The sequence below is a fragment of the Notothenia coriiceps genome, unplaced genomic scaffold, assembly GCF_000735185.1.
Source record: "Notothenia coriiceps isolate Sejong01 unplaced genomic scaffold, NC01 NC01_scaffold00026098, whole genome shotgun sequence".
NCBI lineage: Eukaryota > Metazoa > Chordata > Actinopteri > Perciformes > Nototheniidae > Notothenia > Notothenia coriiceps.
The window spans coordinates 699,563-725,844 of NW_011358799.1; the positions used below are offsets into that span (position 1 = coordinate 699,563).

General features: G+C 42.6%; 4 protein-coding genes across 5 annotated transcripts in view; 2 read left to right on the forward strand and 2 right to left on the reverse strand.

Annotated features, from left to right (window-relative positions):
- LOC104956520 (serine/threonine-protein kinase NIM1-like) overlaps positions 1-4,243 on the reverse strand; it is a gene marked incomplete at its 5' end in the record, with an annotated part of 7,001 nt that extends 2,758 nt beyond the window's left edge. The window contains one exon of the mRNA XM_010784014.1: positions 4,220-4,243. Within this exon, the coding sequence (XP_010782316.1) occupies positions 4,220-4,243 (24 nt within the window). The remainder of the gene's footprint in view (positions 1-4,219) is intronic.
- A 637-nt stretch (positions 4,244-4,880) lies between these two features.
- On the forward strand, positions 4,881-12,281 carry prr5a (proline rich 5a (renal)). Of its 2 annotated transcripts, none has more exons than XM_010784012.1 (11): positions 4,881-5,110; positions 6,230-6,360; positions 8,253-8,378; positions 8,466-8,546; positions 9,042-9,090; positions 9,206-9,263; positions 9,367-9,458; positions 9,551-9,691; positions 10,087-10,222; positions 10,318-10,596; positions 10,681-12,281. In XM_010784012.1, exons 1-11 carry the CDS (start codon positions 5,033-5,035, stop codon positions 10,968-10,970), a joined length of 1,461 nt encoding a protein of 486 aa, XP_010782314.1. In that variant the 5' UTR covers positions 4,881-5,032; the 3' UTR covers positions 10,971-12,281. The 2 variants fall into 2 exon arrangements, with proteins under 2 accessions (XP_010782314.1, XP_010782315.1); XM_010784013.1 differs by having other exon boundaries at positions 5,027-5,115.
- A 705-nt stretch (positions 12,282-12,986) lies between these two features.
- tmem60 (transmembrane protein 60) lies at positions 12,987-14,882 on the forward strand. Its single transcript, XM_010784010.1, has 2 exons — positions 12,987-13,246; positions 13,582-14,882. The coding sequence occupies exon 2, from the start codon at positions 13,627-13,629 to the stop codon at positions 14,029-14,031; it is 405 nt and encodes a 134-aa protein (XP_010782312.1). The 5' UTR covers positions 12,987-13,246; positions 13,582-13,626; the 3' UTR covers positions 14,032-14,882.
- Positions 14,883-15,637: 755 nt separating this feature from the next.
- LOC104956556 (round spermatid basic protein 1-like) lies at positions 15,638-25,747 on the reverse strand. Its single transcript, XM_010784051.1, has 8 exons — positions 25,258-25,747; positions 24,892-25,017; positions 23,793-24,466; positions 19,381-19,518; positions 19,117-19,259; positions 18,781-18,948; positions 18,556-18,667; positions 15,638-18,162 (listed from the first exon to the last, which is right to left on the reverse strand). Exons 1-8 carry the CDS (start codon positions 25,745-25,747, stop codon positions 16,417-16,419), a joined length of 3,597 nt encoding a protein of 1,198 aa, XP_010782353.1. The 3' UTR covers positions 15,638-16,416.
- Positions 25,748-26,282: the final 535 nt, after the last annotated feature.

The following is a 26,282-nucleotide window of genomic DNA, read 5'->3' on the forward strand; positions in this document are numbered from 1 at the left end:
GTCATCATTGCAAGGTTGACATCTTTTAGTGTCATTGGTTGTTACATCATCTTGTGTCATGGTTGTTACATGACATCTATTCTGGTGTATTATGGTTGTTACATGACGTATAAAGTGTAATTGGTTTTTACGTTTGGTACATGTGATCAAGGCGATATATAGAGTCATGTTATTGTTGTTACTGAACATCTATAAGTGTCATTGGTTGTTACACTGACATCTTCTAGTGTCATTGGGTTGTTACATGACATCTCGAGTGATTGTGTTACATGAAGCTGTGGTCATTGGTTGTTATCTATTAGTGTCTTGGCGTATGGTCAATTGGACATTGTAGTGTGCATTCTTTTATCTTAGGTATGGTTGTTACATCATCAGGTATTAGTGTACTGCCATAAGTGTCACTTTGGTTCATGCGGTTACATGACATCTATATAAGTGTCATTGGTTGTTTCTTATTAGTGTCATTGGTTGTTACAGACATTCTATAAGTGGGTCATTGGGTGTTAGTCTAATCTATTAGTTGTCATTGGTGTTACATGGTGACATGCTAATTAGCGTCATCGGTCTGTGTTCTCTTACCACCTGACATCTATATAGTCTGGACAATGGGACTTGTACTTACCTATGTACATCTATGGGTGTATTAGTGGTATTTTGTTTGGTTGTTACATTGACATCTTCTAGTGTCGATTCTATTGTCTGTAGGTTGACATGACATCCTAGTATAACGTGTCATTTAGGTTTGGCTTGTTAAACTCATTAGTGTGCATATGGTGTGTTGACATGACACATTCTATTATGTGCACTCATTGATTCTTGTGCTTTAGATTAACCCCTATACCATAAAGTGTCATTATGTTGTTACATGACATCTTGAGTCACCAAGGGGCTAGGCAACCCCGCGTTCTAGCGTCCCACACCGCGGTCCGGACCGGTACAGTACTTCACAACTCCAGGGGTTATAAATAGACGAGTATAAATCTGAAAAATAAAATCGAATGACTTGAATACATTCACGTATACTACTTAACACTGTATGATTTCACCAGATTCATGTAATGTCTAGTTTTTTTATATGTTAACTATTAACAGTAGAAATATATTTGAACGTTACAAACGATCTGATTATTCCCGTTTATGTGTCTAGTCTCTTAATAATATTAATACAAGATACTTCTTTACGTCTACTTATACCATCCTAATCCCTCCTGTACGCCTTGTGCCTAAAGCAGGACCAGCATCCTTGCTGCCTAGTCGACAATGAAAGAGAGTTCCTGAGTACCTCTCCCGGACCCTGCATGCGAATAGGCCTAACTTAGTATCAACCATTCGATATACACAAGCCTTCCTTGTTACTGCCTAAGAGCAATCTGGAGAGCTGAAACAACCTGCGCCACTTCCAGAACTTGAGAAGTTATGAGGGCTGACTGCGTGTCATGAGGTCCCTTCGAAAGCCAGTCGGAAGAGATCGATCTTTGACTACTGGCCTCATGAGGGTACGCAGCCCTCACGACCCCATCCATTCCCTCCAGGGAGAGATGAGAGTCCCGGTAGGGTAGTAGACATGAGGGTTTCCGCTTCTCGACACAGGCCCAGGAGCGTCATCCTCCCACTCCCAACCGGAGGCGGTCCCGACGCAAAACAGTGGGTTAGGACATAACATTATATGGTACCTAGCCTAAAGTCCGCCATCAGCACCCCCTCCCCAGACGTCAAGCCACCTGATTCCTAACGTGGTGACGAAAACGTCTACTAACCCAAGATTACCGAATTAGCCAGACGCTGGAAGTCGTGAGTGACCTAGTCAAGCGTTGGCTCACACTTCGCCGACCCTTACTCCTAGTCGCGTGGAGGTTTAGACTCCGGTAACCAAGAGTCGTCCTTTGACTACCTGACAGGTGAGGTTCATCCCTTACTCAGGGAATGGGGTTCACTTCCTCAAGTTCATAGAGCCCCAGAATAAAGAGCTCACTCCCTTGTTACCTCGCACTCTACCCGGCCTCTTAGCCTCGGCGCCATCGCCATGACGTCAGCGAAATGGCGTGGCAACACTGTTTTTTCTCTCGAGTCGGTCTTCCGTTTGAGAGACAGATGGCCCGGTAAAAGCAAGGATGGGAGTGGATACCAGTACTTCCTACGCCAGTACTAGCTTCTTGCTCTAGCACCCTATTGTTGCGCGGCCTCTACCCAAAAGAGGCGTCCCACCGACCACAGAGGGAATCCCTATTCCACTCTTCAAGCCAGTAGTCCCTCCCTGAGCCTCTCAACTCGGCGAGGAGGAAGCGCAGCTTTCCTCGGTCAACTCCACCAAGCCCGTGGATCAATCCCTACGGTGGACCGCGGGAGGGATTCCCTCCACAAGGTCCGTGCAGGTCGACCTTCTCTGGTTTCCACCATCTGGAATCTTGGTCTACCTCCCTAAATATAGAGAAGCGACCGGACCCTCGCGGAACCCTTAGGGGGTCAGTCTCGACCAACTACACCCGGTTCCTTTTTCTTTCAAAACCCCGAGAGACGACCTTGACGATGGGGCGCTGGGCTGGTGCCTATTCGCCTTCTTCTACCTACCTACTTACTACCTACCATTTTTTGACCATTTAATATCACAGAACAGGTTTATATAAAACATAAATATCACTTTTGATTGGAACCCTACTACCCAATCATCTGATTTTCGAAATCTCCTTAGGTTTCAGTTGTATATATTCATGGGACGTAGTTCTAACTACGTTTTGTTCACTAAACTGGGAAAAATCTGTCTAAATCGTTTTTTTGGGGAGAAGACCGCCGTAAACCCACCTAAAAGGTATAGAGACCGGGGGAAACGAGTTAAAAACTGTACACTGTAGAGAAGGACTGGCAATCTCGGTTGTCTTAGGTTCCCTTTAGCCAGGGCGTGTGTGAGTACAATTGTGTTTTCCACCGCAGAAAACGAGTACGTTCGAACGTCGTTCTCCCATCTTTGACTGAAGCGAGACCTGAAGATCCTTTGCCTTTGCGTAAAACAACGAATACCTAATAGTCTTGTAAATTTTTCCCTGTGTGTCAGTGTAACCTATAATTGGATACCTAATTGATGTAGGAGCAAAAATAGCAAAATTACGTAACTTCTGGTCAAAACTCGGTCTGGTTTCTGGTTCCCATTCGGGTACAATCGCAAAAACCGATGGACCGCGGTGTACAAAAACTACATCCAAAAACAATAAAAGAGGTGCTTAAACATTAGAAACTCACAACTCCACCCATGTTATCAAGACACAGAGGAATGCTAGTTTTTGCTACACAACCTAAAAAGCCACGTCATTAATCCAATCGTAAAAAAGTGCAGGCCCCGATTAAGTCTTCCAGTCACAATCGTAAAAACTCAAAATAAAAAAATAAATTTACTTTTTCTAGTCAATTTACCTTAAGTCAATATACCTATATTTTGTAAGTAACAAATAATTTATAATTCAAGGGAATCTGCAAGGGACGTTTACTGCGTTAAAGCAGGGCCTTGGCCCAGGTCAAATGAAACTCGTACACAAAATTTTGTCAAATAGGGAACACTTAAACAAAGGTGAACGGCGGCAGGAAATTAGAAAAAAAAAAGGATGTCCCCCGTAGTTTACTTAATTTGGACTCAGGTATTGGAAGTTTCAGTGAGTTATACGAGGAATTAATGCAAAAAGTAGGAGGAAATATTGTTTTATGAAGGTGTAAGTATCTCAAACCACTTTCATCACATCGGTAAAACTCTGAAAATTGAAATTAATGGCGTTAAGTTTGTCCTCAGTAAACCCCCCGAGGAACCTTTTTCCAACCCTTGGGGACGATCTTCTAGTGTCATTGGTTGTTATTGACATCTATTAGTGTCATTGGGGTTGTTACATGACCATTCTAGTGTCATTGGTTCTTACATGACATCTTCTAGTTGTTCATTGGTTGTTATGACATCTATTAGTGTCATGGTTGTTACCATGACATCTATTGTGTCATTGGTTGTTTACTGGACATTATTAGTGTCATTAGTTGTACATGACATCTTCTGTTTCCATTGGGTTGTTATGACATCTAGATGCGAATATTAGGTGTCATTGGTTGTTTACAGACATCTATTAGGTGTCATTGGGTCGTACATTATTTGTCCCCAAGGGTTGAAAAAAGGGTTATCGGGGGTTTTACTGAGGACAACTTCAGCACCTTCGTTCTACACACACATCTTTATGTCGATATTGACACAGTAACTCCAGAGTTGCTGTAATGTTTGGTTGGAAACACGGTATTATACTCTAAAATGCTTTACAGTAATTTACTGTGCACAAACACTGTAAATAACTGTGGATTTCACAGCCATTTTTTAGTGTGGAAATGCAGGATTATCTGCTAAATGCCCGGGCGTGCTTTGACAGATGGCAAGACACCCACTGTGTTAAACTGCATAGATTGGGGTCAGTGTTGGATAAAATCTATGGATAATATGCGTTTACTACCTTCTATTGTGTTTACACATCCACATGTACCAAGTAGGCTACAGTCTGCTCTATGCTGTGTAGGCCTACACGAGACCAAATCATCGATGTGCATGTAGGCCTCTATAAATGTCTGCACATGTAGCTCGGTTGTACTATGATTCAAATATAGCATACTGCATCTAAGGAGTAGTCTTTTAACTATGTATATGGTCTATGTCTTCAGATCGTTTGCGTTTTTAAAACTTAATGAATAAACGCATCACGTTGTCGTGTCGGTGCATGCCACAACCCCTGCTTCTGTGTTTCCCTTGGATCCCAGTGATTTCCCTGTTTTGCATAAACCTATAACCACAATGCGCGTACACGGTCTGCTCGCATTCGCGTACACGCGCCCATGGTTCGCTTTGCATCTCGTCAAAACAAAGCGGGGGCGAGCCAGTGAGTGAGCGAGCGAGCGAGCGTCAGCGCATGCTTCATGAATGAGTCCCTCTCTACAGCACAGAGAGACCCTCAGCCTGCACCCTGATGCCAGTGCGGGTGCGCTGACCACAGGGGAACAGTAGAGGAACCAGCCGCTGATGATCCCGGACAGTGAACGCCTCAGCCCGGTGCTACAGGACCGTTTCATCCCTCCAGGAACAACACGACAGGACAAGGCACGGTGAGAGCTACAGTGGGCGGGCAGAGGCGCATGACATACGACAACTTTGTGGCCATAATCAGACAGTTTTTAACCATACTTTATGATGCATCTGTGCCCGTGTCTGTGTGTGTCCATAAGACAATGTTTAGAGAGGGACTTGGCTGCATTCTCTCGTCAGTACAGGTAGAAAAAATAGAAAACCCTCCACGTACGCACGACTGGCTGTACATTCCTTCCTGTCGGAAAAACGTGGACTGTTGATCGCGCGTCTGTGCGATTGATTGTCTTATGTCGAATAAACAACATGTGTGCAGTACACTGGGATATCAATAAGCCAGAAAAGCAATAGAGCCCAATTTAAATTAAAAGTGTTATCGATCTGACTGTAGTCGCTCCTGAAAGAGAAAGAGGAGGGGTGAACAAAAGCAGAAATGCCCAGACTGGCCTGGCATGGCATGTCGGGCAGTCTGTCTCTGAGCCTCAGGCTGAGATGTGGATTTATATTACTCTGATAAGACTGCAGGCCAAGCCATCTGAAAACACTCAGATCACCCATTTTATCACGCAGGCAGGGTGGCAGGGAGGCTCGTGTAGAGTCTTTGTCTGTGGAGTGACAGCCCAGACTGTTGTTCTCCCCTCTGACCAGGGGATGGTGCTTTACTATGCCTACTGTGTTTCTATGGGGGAGACACCCAAATACATTATAATACTGTACAGTCATACTGGCTGTGTGGCTTTTACAGGAATACTTCTCACTCACACTCACACTGGACATGTACACACATGCATTTCCCTTTTTTCTCTCTGATGAAATGTGTGTGTGTAATTGTGGCAAGGTTAGGGCGTAGCTTGAGCTCTGATTGCAAAACACTCTTTCATAGTATTTAAATAACAAAGTAAACAGAAAACACCTAGGTCACAAATGTGCAACTTGTGTTTTTACTTTCATATGTTTTGTCTGTATTAGGGGCTTCAGTGTCCTTTATTTTATTAATTGAATCAAAGTAGGTGTAGGAGTATCATTTTCCCCTGATGCCCCACACAGCTGCTTGTAATCCCTCCTGTTACGCTCTGGTATGTGCCTTTGATGATAGGTTTCATTAATGTCCTTTGTCTCCTCACTTATGTCTAGATGCTTGATGGACTCCGGCGGAGGCATGCCTCCCGGCCCTCCACCAGACCCCTGTCACTCAACTTCAGCACCTTCTCTGCCCCTCCCCCAAGCCCAGACATGGACAGCAGCAGTGAGCATCCAATCAGGAGGTGAGGCTCAGTTTCCTGGGATTAAAATTTCACAACACACAGCATCCTGGAAAATGCATGAAATATTAATGAGCATTCATAAAGATCCCACCACTGCTCCTCCCAAATGATTTCATTAAACAACCGTGCTTTCAACACACGTTGACCTAATGATCTCCTGGTGGGATGTTTGTTTTCTCATCAATTTGTACACTCGCCTTCCATGTTTTCTGTGTGTGTTTGTGTGTGTGTGTGTGTGTGTGGGCGTGGAAGGTGGCCTTTTGTTGACTGCATTGCTGTCAGCAGAGAGTTTGTGGAAAGCATGGGTTTAAAATCATAATTTCTACCCCTTCTTCGAGGTGCTGGTTCTCCCCAGTACCTCTTGAAAATATGCTAAACAGTGTTTACTTCATGTTCTGAAATGAGTTAGGATTCAACAGGGAAATATATAATGGATGGGAGGTTGTCTCATATAGAGCTAGATTGACAAATTCTATGACGACAATATGAATCTGTAAATTACTATTGGCTGATGTAAGGCTAGGCGCTTACAACAATATTTTTGATTTAAAAAACATAGAATAGTGATATCATTTGAGAAAAACACATATTATAATACTGTGTGAATACATTATTTCCTTTTCTTTCCATTCACATTTAATCTCCCCAACCAATTATAATTTTCCTTCAAATGTATCTATAAAAACGCAATACCAACGTCAATTATATTGGCAATGATAATCGTGTAATGAAAATCTGATATTGTGATAACTCTTGCTGTTTTATTGTTATCATTGATCGTTTTAATATTCCCAATAATCAATAATCATTCAACCTTTTAAACAATCAGTGGCCTACCAGTGCTGGGACACTTATTATATACTCAAAATGTGCAGCTAAACTTTTCTTTTATTACATATTTCTAAAAGAGATACACAAATGTCCAAAGATATAGTATGTCAAGTTGGATTGGGGAAAATGTGTTCAAAAAGATGTAGAATGCATACATTTGTTGGATTGGTATAGTCATGAAAGTATGGAGCCTTGGGATTAAATATTTAATTCATGAAAGTTCTAAACATCATAAGGAATTGTTCAAACAGGCTAAGATATGTAATACTGTCTGACAGGATAGAAAAATATATGATTGGTCCAACCTTTAAATCTATGTTAGGCCCGGGGAAATACATTAAAGAGGAAAACCTTTAAACTCTTAAATATCAAAAGCATTTTTAGCTTCAAGATCCGGTATCAGGCTCCTCTAGTCTGACCCATTGCTCTGCTTTTTTACTTTTGTTGTCCTGCTTAAGTTGTGCTGAAAATGGGAGAGCAGGAAAACCTTCTTTATTGTCCCTCATTGTGTCACTGCTTCCTATCCCTGTTGTTGTTGTTAATAAGCAGAACGACTTCCTCCTCCGCCTCCTCGCTGTACAGTGACAAGCACAACAAAGTCCCAACTGCTTCAGTCTGCTTATCCTGCAGTTCCTGCGGCTTCTGTGCATAAATATTAGTTTGCATCAATGATTGTATTGTACTAAAAGAGAGGGAGGAAGTATGCCCCCTGTCAGTGCATGTGCTATTGTTTCCTCCTCCTCTTCTGAGACTTCAGGCAGAGGGCTGGCCCATCTCTCGGCTTGGCTCCACCCATGCTGCTCTTAACGGGCTGCCCTTCTCTCACCATGCATCATTCTGTCCTACTTTTCTCTTCCTCTGTCACCGGCTTCTCTTTCTATTGTCATTGTGCTTTTTCCTTCTCTGCATACTCTATCCCTCTCTCAGACTCACACTGCTTATGTTCTCCCCTCTGGCTATCTCCTCTGGGTTCTTCTCTGTATGTCAGCTTGTAGCCTGACCTGCTTTCTCTCCTGTCCACTACTTGTTTCTTACCACTTCCTCTATATCTCCCTCATGAGGACTCTGCACCGGCTGAAGCTGATGAGCTCCCCAAGCCTCAGTGAGCTGGGGAAGAGTGAGAAAAGTTCTCCGGAGGAAAGAGGAGAAAAGCAGAAGAAGGGAGGATCAAACGCCACCTGGAACAGGTATGCGGCATAATACAACCACGGTGGAAAAAAAACCTCAGCGGCTAAAATTAATTTTGAACTAAAAAAGATTATGCCGTGTTGCAGCATCCACAACGCTGTCATAGCAGTCTTCCAGAAGAAAGGCTTGGCCGATAACGAACTCTACGTCCTCAACGAAGGTGTCCGGTAAGTTTAGAAAGAAACTGCCACACATTCACACAGTACAGAGAAAACAACCTTATTTTCGACCATTGATGTCATTTTGTGCTATAATTAGTCTAATCACTGCCTATCCTATGTTGGCTGACTGAACATTTTCTTGTGAATGAGTTTATTTGTTTGCGTGTGTCAGTGAACTGTATGTGGGTTTGGAAAGTCATGTGGTTATGCAAGATATGTCATTATCTTTCTGAACCAGACCCATCACTTCTATCCTATCAGCCCAGTAAACATAATTTCCATGTAAAGAAAAGCAACAAGGAGGTGGACCGACGAAAACAGAGACCTTAGTAGTTGGCTTGACATCCTGGTGTTAATTTTCATGGTGTTACACAGTCACATGGAATGCAGTTCAGTAATAAATTGCAGGTTTAAACACCTCATTTCCACAAAATAAAGATTTTCTGAATAATTTAGTGTTGTGTGTGAGTCATAAAGTAATCCACATATTTGTTTCTTCAGGCATCTGTTGAAGACTGAGCTGGGTTTCTTCTTCACAGAATACCTTCAGGTAATAAGCTTTTGATATCGAATGATATAAAATAAGGGTTAGTATAAGGCGTCAAAATGAAAGCGGTGGTGTCTCATATATTTATATTTAATGGTATATTTCCTTGTGTTCACAGAACCAGCTGCTGACAAAAGGCATGGTCATCCTTCGGGACAAAATAAGGTTTTATGAAGGTATGGCTAACTGAAAGATAGTCTGAATGCATTTTGTTGTGGTCTGTGTCCATGAACCCAGCTTGAGTCAACTCTATTTCTTCTGTATGTGTTATCAATGCAGGTCAGAAGTTACTTGACTCTCTGGCAGAGACTTGGGACTTCTTCTTCTGTGATGTTCTGTCGATGCTGCAGGCCATCTTCCATCCGGTCCAGGTACATAAATATCTTGCTGCCTGACAACTTCACTGGATGATGATCATTATTGCTAAGTTCTTCTGTTTTTTTGTTGTCTTTAACGTGTGCAGGGTAAGGAGCCCTCTGTCCGACAGCTAGCTTTGCTTCACTTCAGGAACACCATAGTCCTGAGCGTAAAGTTGGAGGACGCCCTATCTCGACCTCGGGCCCGTGTTCCCCCCTCTGTTACACAGATGCTGCTTATTCTACAGGTAGGCCTGCAAATCACACATCAAACTAAATGGAATAAAAACACCAACTGTATTTAGACTCAAATTAGTACCTGATTGAATAGAATAGACAAATTAGTTGTGAAAACTTGTAAATGTGATTCAGTAGTCAACAGTTGATTGTCGATCTGAGCCTATTATTGTTTTATTGTATCTCATTTTTTTCTTTTGTTTCTTAGTGTCTCAACTATTATAGTAGTAACATTCTACATTTGAGATGTTAGACATGCAAGAACATTTATTTTGCGATATTATTATTTAATAAATAGCTTATTCTGTGAATAGTTTTTTTCATGGTTCTAAAGCACTAATGAACAGCTTTAGGCTGATTTATACTGGAGTGACTTTGATGCCTGTCTGTCTCTGTCTGGGTTTAGGGGGTCCATGAGTCGCGCGGTGTAAATGAGGAATACCTGAGGCTGGAGTCTCTGATTCAGAAGGTGGTCTCGCCCTACCTGGGCACACACGGGCTTTACTCTGAAGACGGGGCTGAGTCTCATTGCTGTGTTCTGGGTGAGACTGTGAACCTCAAAAAGAAGAGTAAAAATTGCCCAATTCTGGAAAGAGACATAAAGTTAACCCTCCCTTCCTTCTTTTATGTCTCTCAGAGAAGCGTTCACCGTGGGGCTGGTCAAAGTCTACAGATCAACCGTCTAAAAACCCTGTGGTACGATCCAAAAGCTACAATATCCCTCTGCTGCTGACCCCTGTGGCCGAGTATGACCCAGATGCCAGCTCTGTTGGTAGTGGAGGAATTCGGCGCCACTCGGCCTGCGAGATTATAACATGCCTGGGGGAACAAGGACTGGCTTACGCTGACTTGGCCTCCGGATCTGAACTGTCTGGCCCCTCCTCCAACAGGCTGTGTGTGGGCTCTCAATTCAATGGTATGTCACAGATTAAGATGTCTGAAAAAAAACTGAAATCCTACTGTAAAAATGCTCAATAATCCAGTACCCTCTCATTCATAGGTATTGTACGAGCGGGAGTGGGTGCCATGGCCTTGCCTCTTTCGTCTGCCTCTATCCATCTCCTTCATTCCTCAGGAGCTCTGCACGGCACTGAGGCTACAACAACAATGACTGATCTCAGTAAAGGTGCATCATCCTCGCCGCCCAGTGAATCATCCAGCCCTGAAACCATTATTGGACAAGTGCTAGACTCTGCAGACTCAGACTCAGATGGGATATTTATTGATTTCCCACCTCACTCCTCAGAGGCTATGGGGTACTGCCGTGACAGCAGGCAGAGCACTGTGTAGCTGTGGCTAACATTTCATTAAATTGGTACCATCTTCCGTTCTTATTAGTCCATTCCAAGTGCTTTCAATGGTGAATGAAAACCTTGCAACTCTAAAGTTTCAACTGTTCATCCAACAAAAAACTAAGCAAATCCCAGTGGAATTATTATTATCAATGCTCTAAAATGTTTGACCAAGTTTTGAACTTGGGATATAGCTGCGACTTTATCCAAGGTCTTTATCCAGAGATTTCCAATGTTTTCATTAACACAAAATACGTTGCATTAAGTTCCTAAGGGATAAATCTGGTGAGATTCTTTAATTTTCTTATTGTCAACAACTCTCTGAAATGAACAGCAATGAAGGAATCTCAGAAAGATTTCTTCTGAAGACAAATCCTAATTTATCATGTTCCACTGCCACAGACCTCCATCTTGTCCAAAAATACAAAAAACACATGAATGTGCCATACAGTTGCACTAACCTGTTACCTGATTTGAATAAAAACGGGCACTTTAGTTTATAATGACTCAATCAGACATTCAATTTGCTGGTACTGTAAAAACTCACTAGTTCATCAGATGTGAATTAATCTATGGCTGAAAGATGTCCCCAAAAAATGCACTATTAACTTAACTACAGTGCAGAATTACTAGCATTTTAGAAAATGTATGTCTTAAAAAGAACAAGATTTGTTGACAATATATAAACAATAATAATATCCTTTAACTCAAAGAGAAGCAAGACAATCTTTAACTGAATTTAACATCATCATTAGAGTTATGAGGTTTTCAAACAGCATCAGTTTCTTTCCTCAACTAATAAGATGGCCACCATTTACATGGGAAAGTGACAGAAACGTTACATATTTATCATGGATTGTTTTGTATGTGTATTTTATATATTCTGTTTACGCTTTGTTGTCTGCTTTTAGCAGTAACAGTAATGAGGTCTTCTGCTCTCTCTTTTGTACGACATCTTATGAACATTTTGACTTTTGGATTGTTTTTATTGTCAGCGGCGGTCATAGAGGTTTAATGCAAACTTCTTATCTTAGAACAGACATCAGTGTGACAACATTTGCTTTTCTGTATTAGCTCCCTACAGCCGGACTTTGAGGAATGATTATGTTTATTGTTTACATTTGATAAAGACATGAACATTTTGACTGAATGTCGTCTCACACACTGTATTTTGCACCACCACTATGTTGTAAATATAAATGCATTGTTGTTTTTTAGGACAGCTTGATAGTGTAAAGTGAGCTTTTACCTTTAAATTACTTGAGATTTTAATAAGGGCTTTTTATCTGAATCTTTTTCAAACAATGTTTTACCTCAAGCGTTTTGTACTTTACTTTTTTTGACAATCTATGATGTCTTCGGAGTTGTACTTTGTATTAATTTGTTATACTAGCCCAGTAAAAAAATAAATACATTTGAAAAGTATTTAAAACCATTGGTTATCACCTTCTTTTAACACTTGATTTATCATAAGTAAAATGTTGCCCTGATTAATACTGCCAAGTATATGAGTAGCTACACAGTCTTCTTATGTGCTTGCACATTAAGAAGAGGGGACATACAGTCAAAGTTGGATATATTTGTTATCGTTGAGTCAAACTCCATTAAGCAATCTATAATTAAGGGCCAGGAATTTAGAAAAACTGAGGTCGTAAGTCCAAATCCCCCCAGTGTACCTACCACAAACGCCTCAACTTTGACCAGTGACCATAAAAAATTAGAATTTTTCATATTTTATAAATAGATTTAAAAATAACTAATTTCTGCATGTTTTTATTCGTTTTTATCACCCTCAGGGTTGAGCTTTCGATATATATTTTGATTGTGGCAATAGTAAATCTCAACTCAAATTCTACTTCATAGATTTATTATATAACTATTCACAGTGGGGGAGAAATGTACTGGACCTGGAGTTAACATGAACTGGGTGTTCTCAATAGAAGCTACAAACCACCTGCAGTTATTTATCAAAACATTTATCAGCTGATAAAATAATTCATTTTTTATTTGGAAAGGGTGTACCGGAAGTCTTCAGCTATTCTATTTTAAAGTATGCTTTTGTTTTGTAAAGACTTACCGGAAACTTGCAGTAACTGCTGGCGGAGTTCATCTTCATCTGGAAGAGGCTAAATGCTAAATGCTAACTACACTGTAATGTTCGCTGTCATTGAGATACTTTAAGCTTAAAACTAAATCGTCTGTTTAAAAGTGCTGACGTTTGTGTCGCTGGTGAAGAGTCGGTTTTTTAAAAGGTTGACTCCCCTGGTCTACTTGGTAAGACATCTTTCTTTGAACAAGGTTTTTTTGGGTATCATGTAAGCTACAAAGCTAGCCACCATACAGTAGCAAGAAGTGGAAGTAAAAGAAAAATGGGTCTTTAAAAAAGTGATTTACATTTTCTAAAAGTCTGAGAGCTAGTGGAGGGAGTTTTGATGTGTGAACAAAGTAACCTCCTATTTCTCAGTCAATACATCCATGAGAGAAAGAGATTAAGCCTGCTGTGTGTGTGTGTGTGTGTGTGTGTGTGTGTGTGTGTGTGTGTGTGTGTGTGTGTGTGTGTGTGTGTGTGTGTGTGTGTGTGTGTGTGTGTGTGTGTGTGTGTTCCTCAGTCTCTGTGGTGGGGTTGACCCTGGCTCTGTGCCAGCCCTCTGTAGATGAAGATGTCCCTGGCCCAGCGAGTGCTCCTCTCCTGGATCTTCGCCCTGGTCTTCCTCATCATGCTGGTCCTAAAGCTGGACTCCAAAATCCACTGGAACTGGTTTCTCATCTTCCTCCCTGTGTGGACCTTTGACACAATCCTCATCCTCATGCTAATTGTGAAGATGGCGGGGCGCTGCAAGCCGGACTTTGACCCCAGAGATGGTGAACAGAGCCTGAAGAGGAAGCTGTGGTACCTGACAGCCATGCTGCTGAAGCTGGCCTTCTGTCTTACACTGTGCTCCCGCTTGGAGAGGCTCACTGAAATGTGGGTCAGTTTGGTGTGTATCCCCCTGTGGGTCCTAATGGGTGGAGCGCTGGTGGAGCTAGGACACAATGTTTTCCACTACAGGAGGGAATGAACCACACGACTTTGCAAAACAAGGATTTTAAATGTAAAGTAAGGGAGAGAACCTTTTATGCTCAAGAATGTCTCGCTTGGGATGCACCAATCTGATTCACTATGTGTATCAGGGCCGATACTGACCCTTATAAAGTGGACCGGTATCATTCAGACATATCGACATTATATACATATTCTTTGTCAATGTCATTTTAACATTCACAGTGTCTGCTGTAAGTTACATTTTATTTAAATCACAGCAGGTAGCAGACTCAATGACTTGTGGTAGCGATCCCAGCAGTGTGCACATTTGTCCACCGTGACTTTTCGCAAAATGTGGTTTACACGCTTGGAGATTTCATGTACACTAGTCCACACAGTGTTGCATCTTTTGGATAAAACCAGCCTTAGCATTGTTTTAGCGTTCACATTACTGCCTTATTGCTTTTGGTTGCAGAATTGGATGAATTAGGTCAAGGATAATAAGAACTACAAGAAGATGAACCTATACTTTCACACGCCACTGGGTTTAAGAGTTAAGGCTAAGCAAACGGAGGCACAGAAGATCTGCCATGGTGATCCAAAACCAGTCACTTGCTACACTTAATGTAAACACTAACCCAATATGCACTAGCATACACTGTGTGCCACTGAGCCATACTACTACATGTGTTTATGAAATCACTGTTAACATTTTCATCACTATCTGATCGCTTCTGTAAAGCAGCAGAAACCTCACAGATCTCATATGTGATTGTACACACATGTATGAATTATATTTGTCAGCCATCCCAAGATGTCTCTCTGCCACTGACACTATTTGAATGTAAAACCCTAAATGTCCTCAAATATAAAAGTACTTTTGTAGCACCAAAGTTCATGGTAATTGATCGAATATCCTCATCTCTAGACCAAATACTCTTAAAGGGCCAGTGTGGAGTATCTAAAAGAATTTCTTTGCATAAAGGGAATATAATATTAATTCATGTTTTTATTAGTGTATGATCTCCTAAAACCAAGTTACTGGGTGTTTCTCAATGTCGAGGAGGCTTGCTTGGTAGCACATGTACCTCCGAGTCAGTGGGTGTTTCTCAATATCAAGGAAGGATGCTCCAGAGCCACTATTTCAAGGATGCTACGTCATCGAGTCCCACCGAAGGACTGTTCCAATGTCCAGGTCTTAAGACCGGAGTCTACACATGTGCAGCCTCGAAATTTCCCGCAACGAAGTACACCGGCCTCGGTAGAATTCCAAGTATCCTGGACATTGGAACAATCCTTCGGCGGGACTCAATGGCGTAGTATCCTTGAAATAGTGTCTCTGGAGCAGCTTTCCTCGACATTGAGAAACACCCAGAATGTTCTTGAAGGCCATCGCAGTAACGACACGCTTTTACAACTGTATTAGTACTATCGCCTCAATTTGATTGCTTTTAAAGTAATTAGTTAGGATTGCCTCTGTGCCAGGCAAGTATAATTAAAGATACCAAAACATTGTCAGTTTTGCAGTTGGCGGCTCTTGTAAAGGGAGGGAGATCCTACACACTGCCCCTTAAAGTAGCCAGAACGACTTATACTGAAACCTTTATGATATGAAATGCAGTAGAGTCATCAACACCAAGTCATTATTTTTGAACCATTTATTGAGAGGTTCTGATCAGAGTATAAATCACACTACCAAGTCTTATCTTAGGAAATAAAATGTATTTACAACAAAATTTCACATATTGGTTTCAAATTAAAAACAGACAGTAAATGATATAAATAAGTTCTATGGAAAATAAAACTTGTCTTACAAAAAATATATGCAATTTCTGTATACATTTTCTCACATTGGTGCTAATAACATCTATACTGTACAGTTTTGGTACATACAGTATAATTTACAGCCCTGTGTGAGTCAAACAACGTCCAGTCTGAAAACAACAACCTGCTCCGATTTTGGAGTGTTACAAATGACAAACCCCATCGAATAAAGCCACATGGCATTTCAGCAGCAGCGCGGTGAACGTAGGTAATTCCTATAGAGCGCAGTAAGGATGGTTGTTTTCAGATTGGCTAGTCCAGTACCTAAAATAGGTGCTTTAAGAGCGAAGCTAAGTAGTGCACAGGCACTGACACATGGGTCACATAACATTATATATAGAGCCTACATACATTCGCTAACAAACGTGAAGTGAGCTACTTAGCTTACATTCTTAGGCACTGATAAAATACTTGGAGAGTGCATCCTCTTTTCACTACGTCACTGGAGTAATGTGGCTGTCAGCAAAGAAATGGGATGCACCCCGCTCCTTGATTACAAACTAGAAAGACCATTTAAGAAAGGATGCATTTTCAAATATCTTAACAAAGCCATGGCGTAAGTTGTACAGTAAAAAAAGAAGACTAGACATCTAGACATTCATATTAAGAAGTCTTTCTGTGTTTGCGGCGTGTGTGTTTTAAGGGGCTGTTTTAATGAGTGCTGCGGTGGCCGAGTGTCCTGTACGGGTGTGGCAGGTTTTCCCTGCACTGTGTCCTTTGCTTTTGAACCTTTAGAGGGCGTTACTGTCCGACTGTCAGATCCGGGCTTAGAGGAAGTGCCCCGAGAGTCACTGTGATGGTGTGTTTTAGGCCGACTTTCCGTGAAAGAGAGAGCCAGAGTTTGGTGAGCTTCCATGGGCTTAAAGAGGTCAAAGGTGATGAGCGTCCGTGGTTGTTTGTGTTCTGGTGGACCAGAGGCAGCCTTCTTCCTCTCCTCTTTGCTGTAGACGTCTTTATCCTTCTTCCCATCTTTCTTGACCTGAATGTTTGCCGGTTTAGGAGGGCCTGTCTTCCCGTCTTCTCTCCCCGACTTTGCCTGCGTACTCAACGTGTTTCCCTCTCTGCCCTCCCTGTGCCCGCTTTTCTCCTTCTTCCCGTGTGAAGACTTGTGTTTGTTGGAACAGGCGTCTCGGGCCTCCTCTCTGTCCGGCCGTAGGTGAGACTGTGATCTCTCCCGCTCTTTATCGTGCTCCTTCTCTTTCTTGACGTGGACTTGTGTCTTTGAGTCCCACTTCTCGTCTCTCTGTGCAGACAGGGAAGTTTGAGAGGTTTTCGTTCCCTCCCTTGTCCGCTCCTCGTCCTCTTTTTTCCTAATCGGCGGCAGTGTTGATGTACCTCCCTCTGCTTTAACCCTCTCCTGCTCTCTCCCCCTGTCCCTCTCTCTGTCTTTCGCCTTCTCCTTTTTATCCCTTTCCTTCTCTTTACTCCTCTCCTTGTCTCTCTTTTCTTTATCTTTAACCCTCTCCTTTTCATCTTTTTCTCTCCTTCCTTTGTCTTTTTCCTTTTTGATTTGTGTTGTGTTGTAATGGCTCATTATGCTATCTTTAGTTTTCTCTTTTAGACCTTGACCTGGTACAGTTGTCTTTTGCTGCCTCTCTTCCTCTACGTCATTCTCCTTCCTAATCTGCAGTGTTGACTTCAAAGATGGACTTTCCACTCCACCCTCCTCGTGGCCCTTCTGCAGTGCCTGGCATGAGTCTTCACCCCCTCCTTTGCCTTTCTCGTCTTCCTCAGTTTTAGGCTCCATGAGTGTGTGAGTGAGCACAGCTTCATCTCTCTCCTTCTTGATGAACGGTAGAGACTGAGCCGTTGAAAAGCTCTTGATTTCGCTTCTGATGTCTTTCTCTTCCTCCTTGAAGGTCTGTGTCTGAGTTTTCAAGGGCGGTGTGTCCTCTTCCTCCTCCTCCTCCTCCTCCTGCTGCTGCTTCGGCACCATCTTTGCAGCAGGCTCAGGCTCCTCCTCTTGTTGTTGTTGTTGTTCTTCCTCCTCCTCCTCCTCCTCCTCCTCTTCTTCCTCCTCCTCCTCCTCCTCCTCCTCCTCCTCTTCTTCCTCCTCCTCCTCCTCCTCTTCTTCCTCCTCCTCCTCCTCTTTGATATGAAGTTTTTCTTCTCTAGGCGCACACTTCTCTTCCTTCACCTCTTCCTCCTCCTTCACTTCGTGTTGGTGATACTGTTTGAGTCGGATGTGCCAGGCCAGACTGCACACAGCGGCCACGGTTTTGAACTGGTGGACGACTCCTCTGGGAATGAAGTAGATGTCATCGTGGTAGAGTTGGATCCGGGCGTATCGGATCCCCTCCCTCCTTAGCTGGTTCAGCTTGGCATCATCAATCCACTGCACACACTGTGGAGGCAGGGACAAGAACAGACTCAGTAATCCCGAAATAAAATGAAAAAGTATTCAAAATGATTGCATGGTAGAATGAAACGTGTACTAAACATGTATTGCAAAGGCTAACTGTATTATAGTGGGGAATCCCTCTACTTTAAACGGATTACCAGGTGTCAACGAGGCATTAAACTGTAAACACAATATCATTTTATAAACTCGATATGGTAAAAATGTTATAAGAATAATACATCCACCAGACAGAGCATCATCATGTTTCTGGCAACACGCCAAATCTTAGTCCCGTATTTACTCTCCTAGCTTTGTTTTTGATACATTTGATAAAAGCAGAAAATATCTAGTCATACCACTGTGTCACATTAGCCACGGTTTATAGCTCTGACCCACCTGAGACAGTGGAGGTTCGTGTAGGTCCAGCTGCAGCCTCATGACCACTTCTGGGAAATCCCCAGCGTGGAAACACACAACATCTTTGGTGATTCGGCCAGGAGCGTCAGTGCTGCAGGGCAGAATGCAAAGTCCTGTTTACTGATCGGATGTTGTATTCTCTCAAATGCAAGTGTGTGTGCACTGTGTGTGATAAAGGTGGAAAACATGTCACGGTGTACTCACTCCTCTCCACAGCGCACAGCCTTCAGCACACCTACGGCAGCAGTAGTTTGTCTCTCAAAGCCCTGACCAATGTGGTCGGCGTGGGCTCTCGTCCGGTCCTCAAACAGCATCTCCCTGGGCTCACTGGCTCTGGGTAGGTACTGCAGGTTCTTTATCTCATTGGTCGACCTGAAATACATTTATTCACAACAGTCAGGATATGTAGATGGTAAATTACCTGTACATGAGATGAAGCGTTGAAATGAGCTGAAAGTATTACACTTGTTTTGCTGCATCAGCCTTATTAAAAAAGTAATTATGCTGGGAAGACATTGACAGATTAATATGTCAACCCACCTTTTCCTTTTGAATGGTGATTTTGGCATGTCTGCCATTGGGATCATCTGTTCTCCCGGTCTGACCCACATGATGGGGCCGTCGTCGCTCTCTGTGGGACTGTGCAGCCGCAGACTGGAGAACGTTCCCCAGGGCAAAGTCCGCTGCATTATCACAGGGTGAGAAAGCTTTGAGTTACTCATGGGGGGGAAAGAGAGACAGACGTTCAAAAGCCCAAAGGCTATAAAAGGTGTGTGCACATGCATTCATAACAAACACACTCACCTCCAGAAAGGGAGATTCCTCTAACATGTTGATGAACTCGGGGAAGTAGTCTCCGACCTCTTCATCCACAGCCCCCACCAGACTGACCTGTCGCATGGCCCCGGCTCGGTACGTTCCCTGGGAATATGTCCGCTTCACCTGCAGGAGGAACCACAGAGAATAAGATCAGACCCACCCAGCAGGTACCAAAGTATCCCACTGACAGGTGACAAGACATATAAGGCTGTTGCAAATAGTTTGAAGCTTTGTTGACATTTAAAAATTCAACGGTTGCTGCACAACTTTATTTTGTTTAGCATGTCTCTTCAATTTGTCTAAACCTGTTCCGCTCAGTTTTAAATGCAGAGCCTTGTCAATTCCAATAGTCAAAGATTATTGAAAAACACATGGGTTTAATCATTTCCAAAATGTACAGCATGTTTTTTTTCTAACAAAATATTCTGCTTTAGTCCATAAGTTTTGGCGTTTAGCTTTTTAAAGGTCCCATGTCATGGCCATTTCTACTGATCATAATTCCATTGTTGAGGTCTACTAGAATAGATTTAAATTGTTCAATGTTCCAAACTCACATTGGTTTCTCATACAGCATCTCTGTATAGTGTGTGTATTCACTCTCTGTCCTAAACGGCTTGTTGGAGCTCCTGCCCCCCCTCCCTCCCTATGAGCCCACTGTGCTCTGATTGGTCAGCTCACCCACTCTGTTCTGTTGAGTCTACCACCGTTACAGCGGAACATCAGTGATTATGTGTAACAATGGCGTTAGCAACCAGAAAATGACACCAGTAATGACAAACAGATGCTGCGTGGGGTCTGGGTACCGTGTTGGCGGGACGTTGCGCGGCTCGCTACTGCGAGGAGCGGACAGTGTGAGCTGGGTTCATTTCCTGCTTGCTGCGTGGGATCTGCGAGACAGCGTGAATGGACGCTGGAAGGCGGGGGGTGCTGAGGGGGCTGCCTCACCCCCAAACGCGGCGCACCTACAGTGTAAGTGCGCCAAAGTTTTGCCGCTGCGAGGCTCCACTAGCAAAGTCTTTTTAGGGTGAAGTCAGGTTTGTTTAAAAAACCTTTGTATTTAAAAAAAAAAAGACATTAGGAAAAGCCCTACTAAGATGTATTTAATGCCAGCAGAGACCTCTTTCTAAAACATCATATTCATTTTTTATACATGCTCGTCTTACAATTAAAGCTCACACTGTTGGTGTGTTCTTTATGCGACCTTTCCAGCGCACCCGTCTTTGATAAAGCACTCGCTAAGAGCTCAGCTTGGTAGTCAACAGGACCTAAGGTACAAAGATTTAGGTCTTTGGAGAAACTTGAAGATACAGTCATTAAAAGAGGCAAATGTCAAATTCAAAAAGGTGAGCTTTTGTTTCTCAGAGGAAAATAAAACACTTTTAATAAAAGGAAAGGAATTGTGGATTATGCGAGCAAATTTAGACAACAAAACCAGACCTCATGTTCGTATGAGTCCATGTCAAACATCAAGACTCTTCTGAGAGGCTCATTAGAGAAAATATTCCCTTATGACCCACATCAAGTCTTTGACAATGTTTTGTATCTGTATGGCTTTTCTGTTAATTTGACTGGTATTGGGATGTTACAAGGCATCACACTTTAAAAGAGGAGCTCCAAAACTAATATTTCGGTTGTTTTTGAAATTCAGTGTGCAAACTTATGTTTACAAACCAAAAAATCCTACTTATTGTGCCTGCAAATGTCTGTCTTTTAACAATGATACATAATGACTACAGAATGAATTGATATTGCCCCGCAAGTGTTTATTTAAATCCTGTCAATGTCTTAAAATTGAAAAAGGACAGCTGCTCGTAAACATTTGACTATTTTGAGCATAAAGCCACTTCTTGCAAGTCTTAATGTTAGCATAAGTCCTGGAAAATTGTGAAAGTCTTCTTACAGATCATCAGAAGTTTGAACTTTGAAACTAATCTTTATTTGATCTACTCTGGAGTCGGTTACTTCCAAAGGGTCGACTGAGCCATGACCGCTCTATTCTTCTCTCCGTGTGGAAGGATTTATTTCCAGCAGAAAGATTAGCCTAACTGTGCGTTAAATGTATGCCAGCACCGTTTGAAGATGAACAAGAAGCGTGAACCTGTAACATATGGCGTTCCCACCCAACCACCACCAGGCCTCCATTCCCCCCAACGTTTGCCCCCGACACAGCAAAAGAAACGAGACCTTTTTTTAATAGTCATTTTTGCTATATCCTGTCTCAAAGTGCACTTTGCTTACCATGAGAACCCTACAGCAAAACTATTTTAAAAAAGGAAATCAAAAAAGTTAAAACATGCTGCAGCATCAAAAGATGGGATGCTATAACATGATGATTCTGGAAGTGAGAAATGAAGTGCCCAGAGTCTGTGACACACAGCCCGCATGAACAAGCTACTGTGGGATAAATGTGCTGTGTTTTTAAATATGCGCATATTTCAGACTCTTGAGCCAAGCTACATTATACAACACATGTAGTCCTGTATCAATTTCTTCCACATGTAAGTCCAGTGCCAGTAGAAACCCTCTCTACTCTGACAGATCCCGTCAGTCATAAATCATTCAGTCACACTGACTGTGCTGCGTAACCATCTAACACGGCCCACATTACCAAGAGACATTAATCACAAACTGGCTGAATTAAGATAATATTCTAAAGGTTGCACTGAGTTCAGTTTTATTGAGGACAGCAACAGGATGAAATGCACCATCTGCCTTATGTTGGTAGTGGATGAAGTCATGATGCCAGACAAGCTGGAGCAATATCTGATTACAGAGCACTCGGAGTATCAGGACGATCGTGAGAGAGGCCATGGGAACATTTCTCCCCCGTTAGGGTCCCTGGCTGGAATCATTGTAAGCTTTCCTGATTGAACCATCAATTTCTAAAAAACTGTTGAGATTAGGGGGGCATCATTTCTGACTTTGCAATATAATTAAACTCACTGTGTCAGTGATCAGATTTCTTAAACATGTCTTAGTTTATGGAAGGTATTGTGGACATTTTATATTCAAATAATTTGTAGAACGAGTTCTTGGTGCTAAGAAAGATATGTACCAAAGTATTAGAGTTGATATTAATATCATCCAAGCAGAGGTGCAGGAGAGAAACACTGTCAGGTCTCACATGGAAAACAATGAGACCAAAACATAAAATTGCAGGTTTCTGATTTACACAAATATTTTCCTATTTTGCGAAAGATCCTTTCTACAATCAATCCAAGGCAAATGCTTTATTCACAGATCGAGCAAGCTGCACTCGTGTTCCTCATGTATTTTCTGACCTGTAATACCACAGAGTCTTGATTTAGATTTATCATTTCTGATTAGTTTCACCTTTTTTTGGAATTAAGAGGTCGAACAAGATTGATATCAAATCTGTTAAATAAGAAAGTAAACTGATAAAAAAACTCCTGAACAAATCAAAACACAACCAAGTGAAGGCAACACTCCAGATCATCTCTCACAAGTGACAGGAGCTGGTGGAGAAGCAAAGAGATAACAACCACACAGCCCCAAACTATTTGCTGTCATCTTTACACAGCAATCACCTTTTTTAAAACTTAATCGAGTATCTTCAGAGGCTGAAAGCACAACGCAATGTGAGGAGCTTTTCAAGAAACCGATATGTTGAGTTACAACATGTGTTGGACGTGTATTGGCAATAAATTAGAGGTCACCTATTATGCAAAATCCACTTTTTCATGTCTTTTATACATTAACATGTGTCCCTTTTGTGTAAAGAGATTCTGAAAGTTTCAGGAAAAAAGATTCGCTCACTTCTTGTCCTGATCCATTTATATAAAATCCTGTCTGAAAATGAGCTGCTCAGATTTTGGCCACTTTATGATGTCATAACGATTTTTTAGCTTGTGTAACCATTAGCCAATCAACAACCAAGGAATGAATGGGTATTTGCATCCATCACAGTCTTTGTATCTAAAAACATAGCACAACTTTTTCTTTGCAAACTGAGCCACTGTCTGCCACTGATCTTTGCACGTAAAACAATCATTGGAAAAGTATTGTGTTTGAGAACCGATACCGTGTCAGAGAATCCTGAAGTCAAATGTAATACCTTTTAAGACCTTTTCCATACATTTTAAGAACACTTCGAGTTCTAACCCGTTACATTGGCGACACATTTACTATATACAGTATTGATTGTCCTTCCTCTTTATTTTCCAACCATTTGGACGCAAACTTGCATTTCCCCATAACGATGTTGTTTAACAACCGGCGTAAACGGACCTCCGCCCTATCAAGCAGTGAGCGTGCGATGTCCTGTTCAGATGACGTCAAATCGTTCAATCTGATACTTTGCAGTATCAAAGTGGACACACAGCATCCTTTTAAACACAGAGCCTTCAAACTATGCTGTCTACCTAAGATAATCTTACCTGAGAGAGGAAGTTGACCATGGTTGTCGTCTCTATGTCCTTCTTCCCGAGCACCTCCATCTTTACTGGGGCATTGGGGAACTTGTAGGAGAAATAGTCCAGGAAGTCTGGGAGGTAGGATGCTGCTCCATGGATGATTCCCATCACAAAGCTCGCAGCCTGGCCCTCTTCCTCGCTGAATGATAAAGTCACAAACTCCTCGGCGAAACGCTGCATCTCCGCCGAAGACAGGGAGGAGAGCTGCTCCATGTAGGCGTGCGCCACAGACGCCCCTCCGTTGGCCTGCTGCTCGATGTGGATCAGACTACCAAACTCCAGACCCGACAGGCCCGGCGCAGGGGTGCAGTGGAGCGGGGAGCTGTAGGCGAGCCGGTCCCTGACCATGGAGGAAATGGAGGCAGAGATAGCGGGATCCGGGTGTGGATGTGGTGCTGTGGTGTTGTGGAGTAGACTGCTGCTGCTGCTGTTGTTGTTTCCATTGATCCGACCGAGGAACTCAGACGGAGACAGAGACCCTCCTGAACACACCGTCTGGCTGGAGCGATGGTACATCTTGGGTCTGCTGTGTCTCTCCTTCACCCGCTCGCCATCTTTGTGCTTCTTTTTCTTCTTCTTCTTGAGTTTCTTCAGGAGGAGTTCTTCATCAGAAAAAGCTTTGGGCTTCTCGTTAGATTCTGTAGTGAAAGATAAGACATTTGTAAAGTATGTACAATGTTGTGCATCATTTGAGGATAGAATGTTACACAATATCATAGAATTTACATTACGTGTTAAGACATTGTGCATAAAGTAAGAACATTGTTATTAATGTAACAGTGTGTTAATGTGTGGCTTGTGTTTGACACACATTTATAATTCATGAAAATTGAAAAGCTCTCCTCTTAGAAATGTATGTTTCAATAAAATGTGTATACAATTGATAGAAATCGTATGTAATCATATTGGACTCATTTTTTACAATGATAAATTACTAGAAAAAGGGTCTCAGCCATGCCTCTTAAACTGTAACATATTGAAGAAACTTATAAAATGTAAAGTCAACCCCAAAAAATTAAATGACTTTTCATCCAAACTGGTCCAAGTTACATGTCATCCCTACCTTTCTCTGGGGAAATCACTTCACCGTTTTCTCTTGCAATGTCATGTACAGGTGGCAGTTTGTGATTGTTACACTCTTTGCTCTTTTCCTTCTTCTTTTCTCTGTCTTTCTCCTTTGCATTGTGATCTGAGAAGAAGAGACAGACAAGGTGAAAAAGCTGCTACATCCATGCTGAGCAACATAACTGAACAAACATTTCCACGTGTATGTATCACCATCTGGGCCTAATAAATACTGGGGCCCGCGGTAGAGAACATTATGTAATATTTAAAGAATCATAATATTGCAGCAATGCTTCACAAACTACTTAATTTGAGCACAAAGTGGTGTAACATAGTGCAGTGCAAGCTGGCTGTGAGCTCCTACCTCTCTGTAGCATTTTCACGTCTCCGTTCTCGGTCTTTGTATGGCAGCTAGCAGGGCTCAGTCTCTCCTCACCAGCGGCGGAGCAATGCTGCGCTTCACTGCTTTTCTCCTTCTCCCTGTGACGTTTCTCTTTCGTCTTTTTCACTTTAAGTGGCGAGGCGAGGAAGTTGCTGATTTTGAAGATTTTCCGAGCGGGAGTAGCGGGCACCACGGCGGCGGTAGAGAGGCTCGCCTTGGCCGGGCCGAAACTCCATTTCGCTGGGCTCCCACAACTCTGCTTCCCGTTGTGTTTTTCCCCTGCGCACACCTCTCCGTTCAGTTTCCTGTGCTTCAGGCCCTTCTCCTCCACCCGGACCTTCTTTGGGGCCGGCGGGTAAATGTCGCTGGAAGACTGCGGTCGGCTCTCCGGCGGCCGTTTAGCTAATAGGGGTTTAGGGGAATTTGTTTTGCTGTTTGCAGCGAAATGCATGGAGTCCACGGCCTCGGCCATCTTGGAAGTTTCTATTTTTTACGGTCGGACGTAACTGGTGCGTTAGCGCCAGGCCGGGGGCGGGGCTTCGAGGCTACGTGCTGTCTGACGCAGGGAGGAGGGAGAGCAGCAGACTGTTTACAGCAGGGGTGGGGAACCTGTTTCCTCTTAAGGGCCATTTCAATTTTTTTAACATCCTTTGAGGGCCGTAGAAATTATTGACCTCTGCTTAAAAATACTAAAATCACAGCCCATTCATTTCGCCTTTCTTTCATGCTGTGCAAAGAAAAAGCAACCTCTTAATCCAGATATTTTACCATGACTTGCGTATGCATGCACGTGCACTGTTGTGGCATGACCATCACAACAGAAATATATTGACACAAGGTGTGTGCAACCTCCTCTCTAGGGTATGGGCTCAGAACAGTCTCGCGCGTCAAACTTTGCCGGAGACACACACGTAACCTTGTTGTCACACCTTAGCCTTTATGTTCGACAAGTGAGAAAACGGCCTAGAGCTGTATGTTTTACACTTAGGAAAGACACACGTAGCACA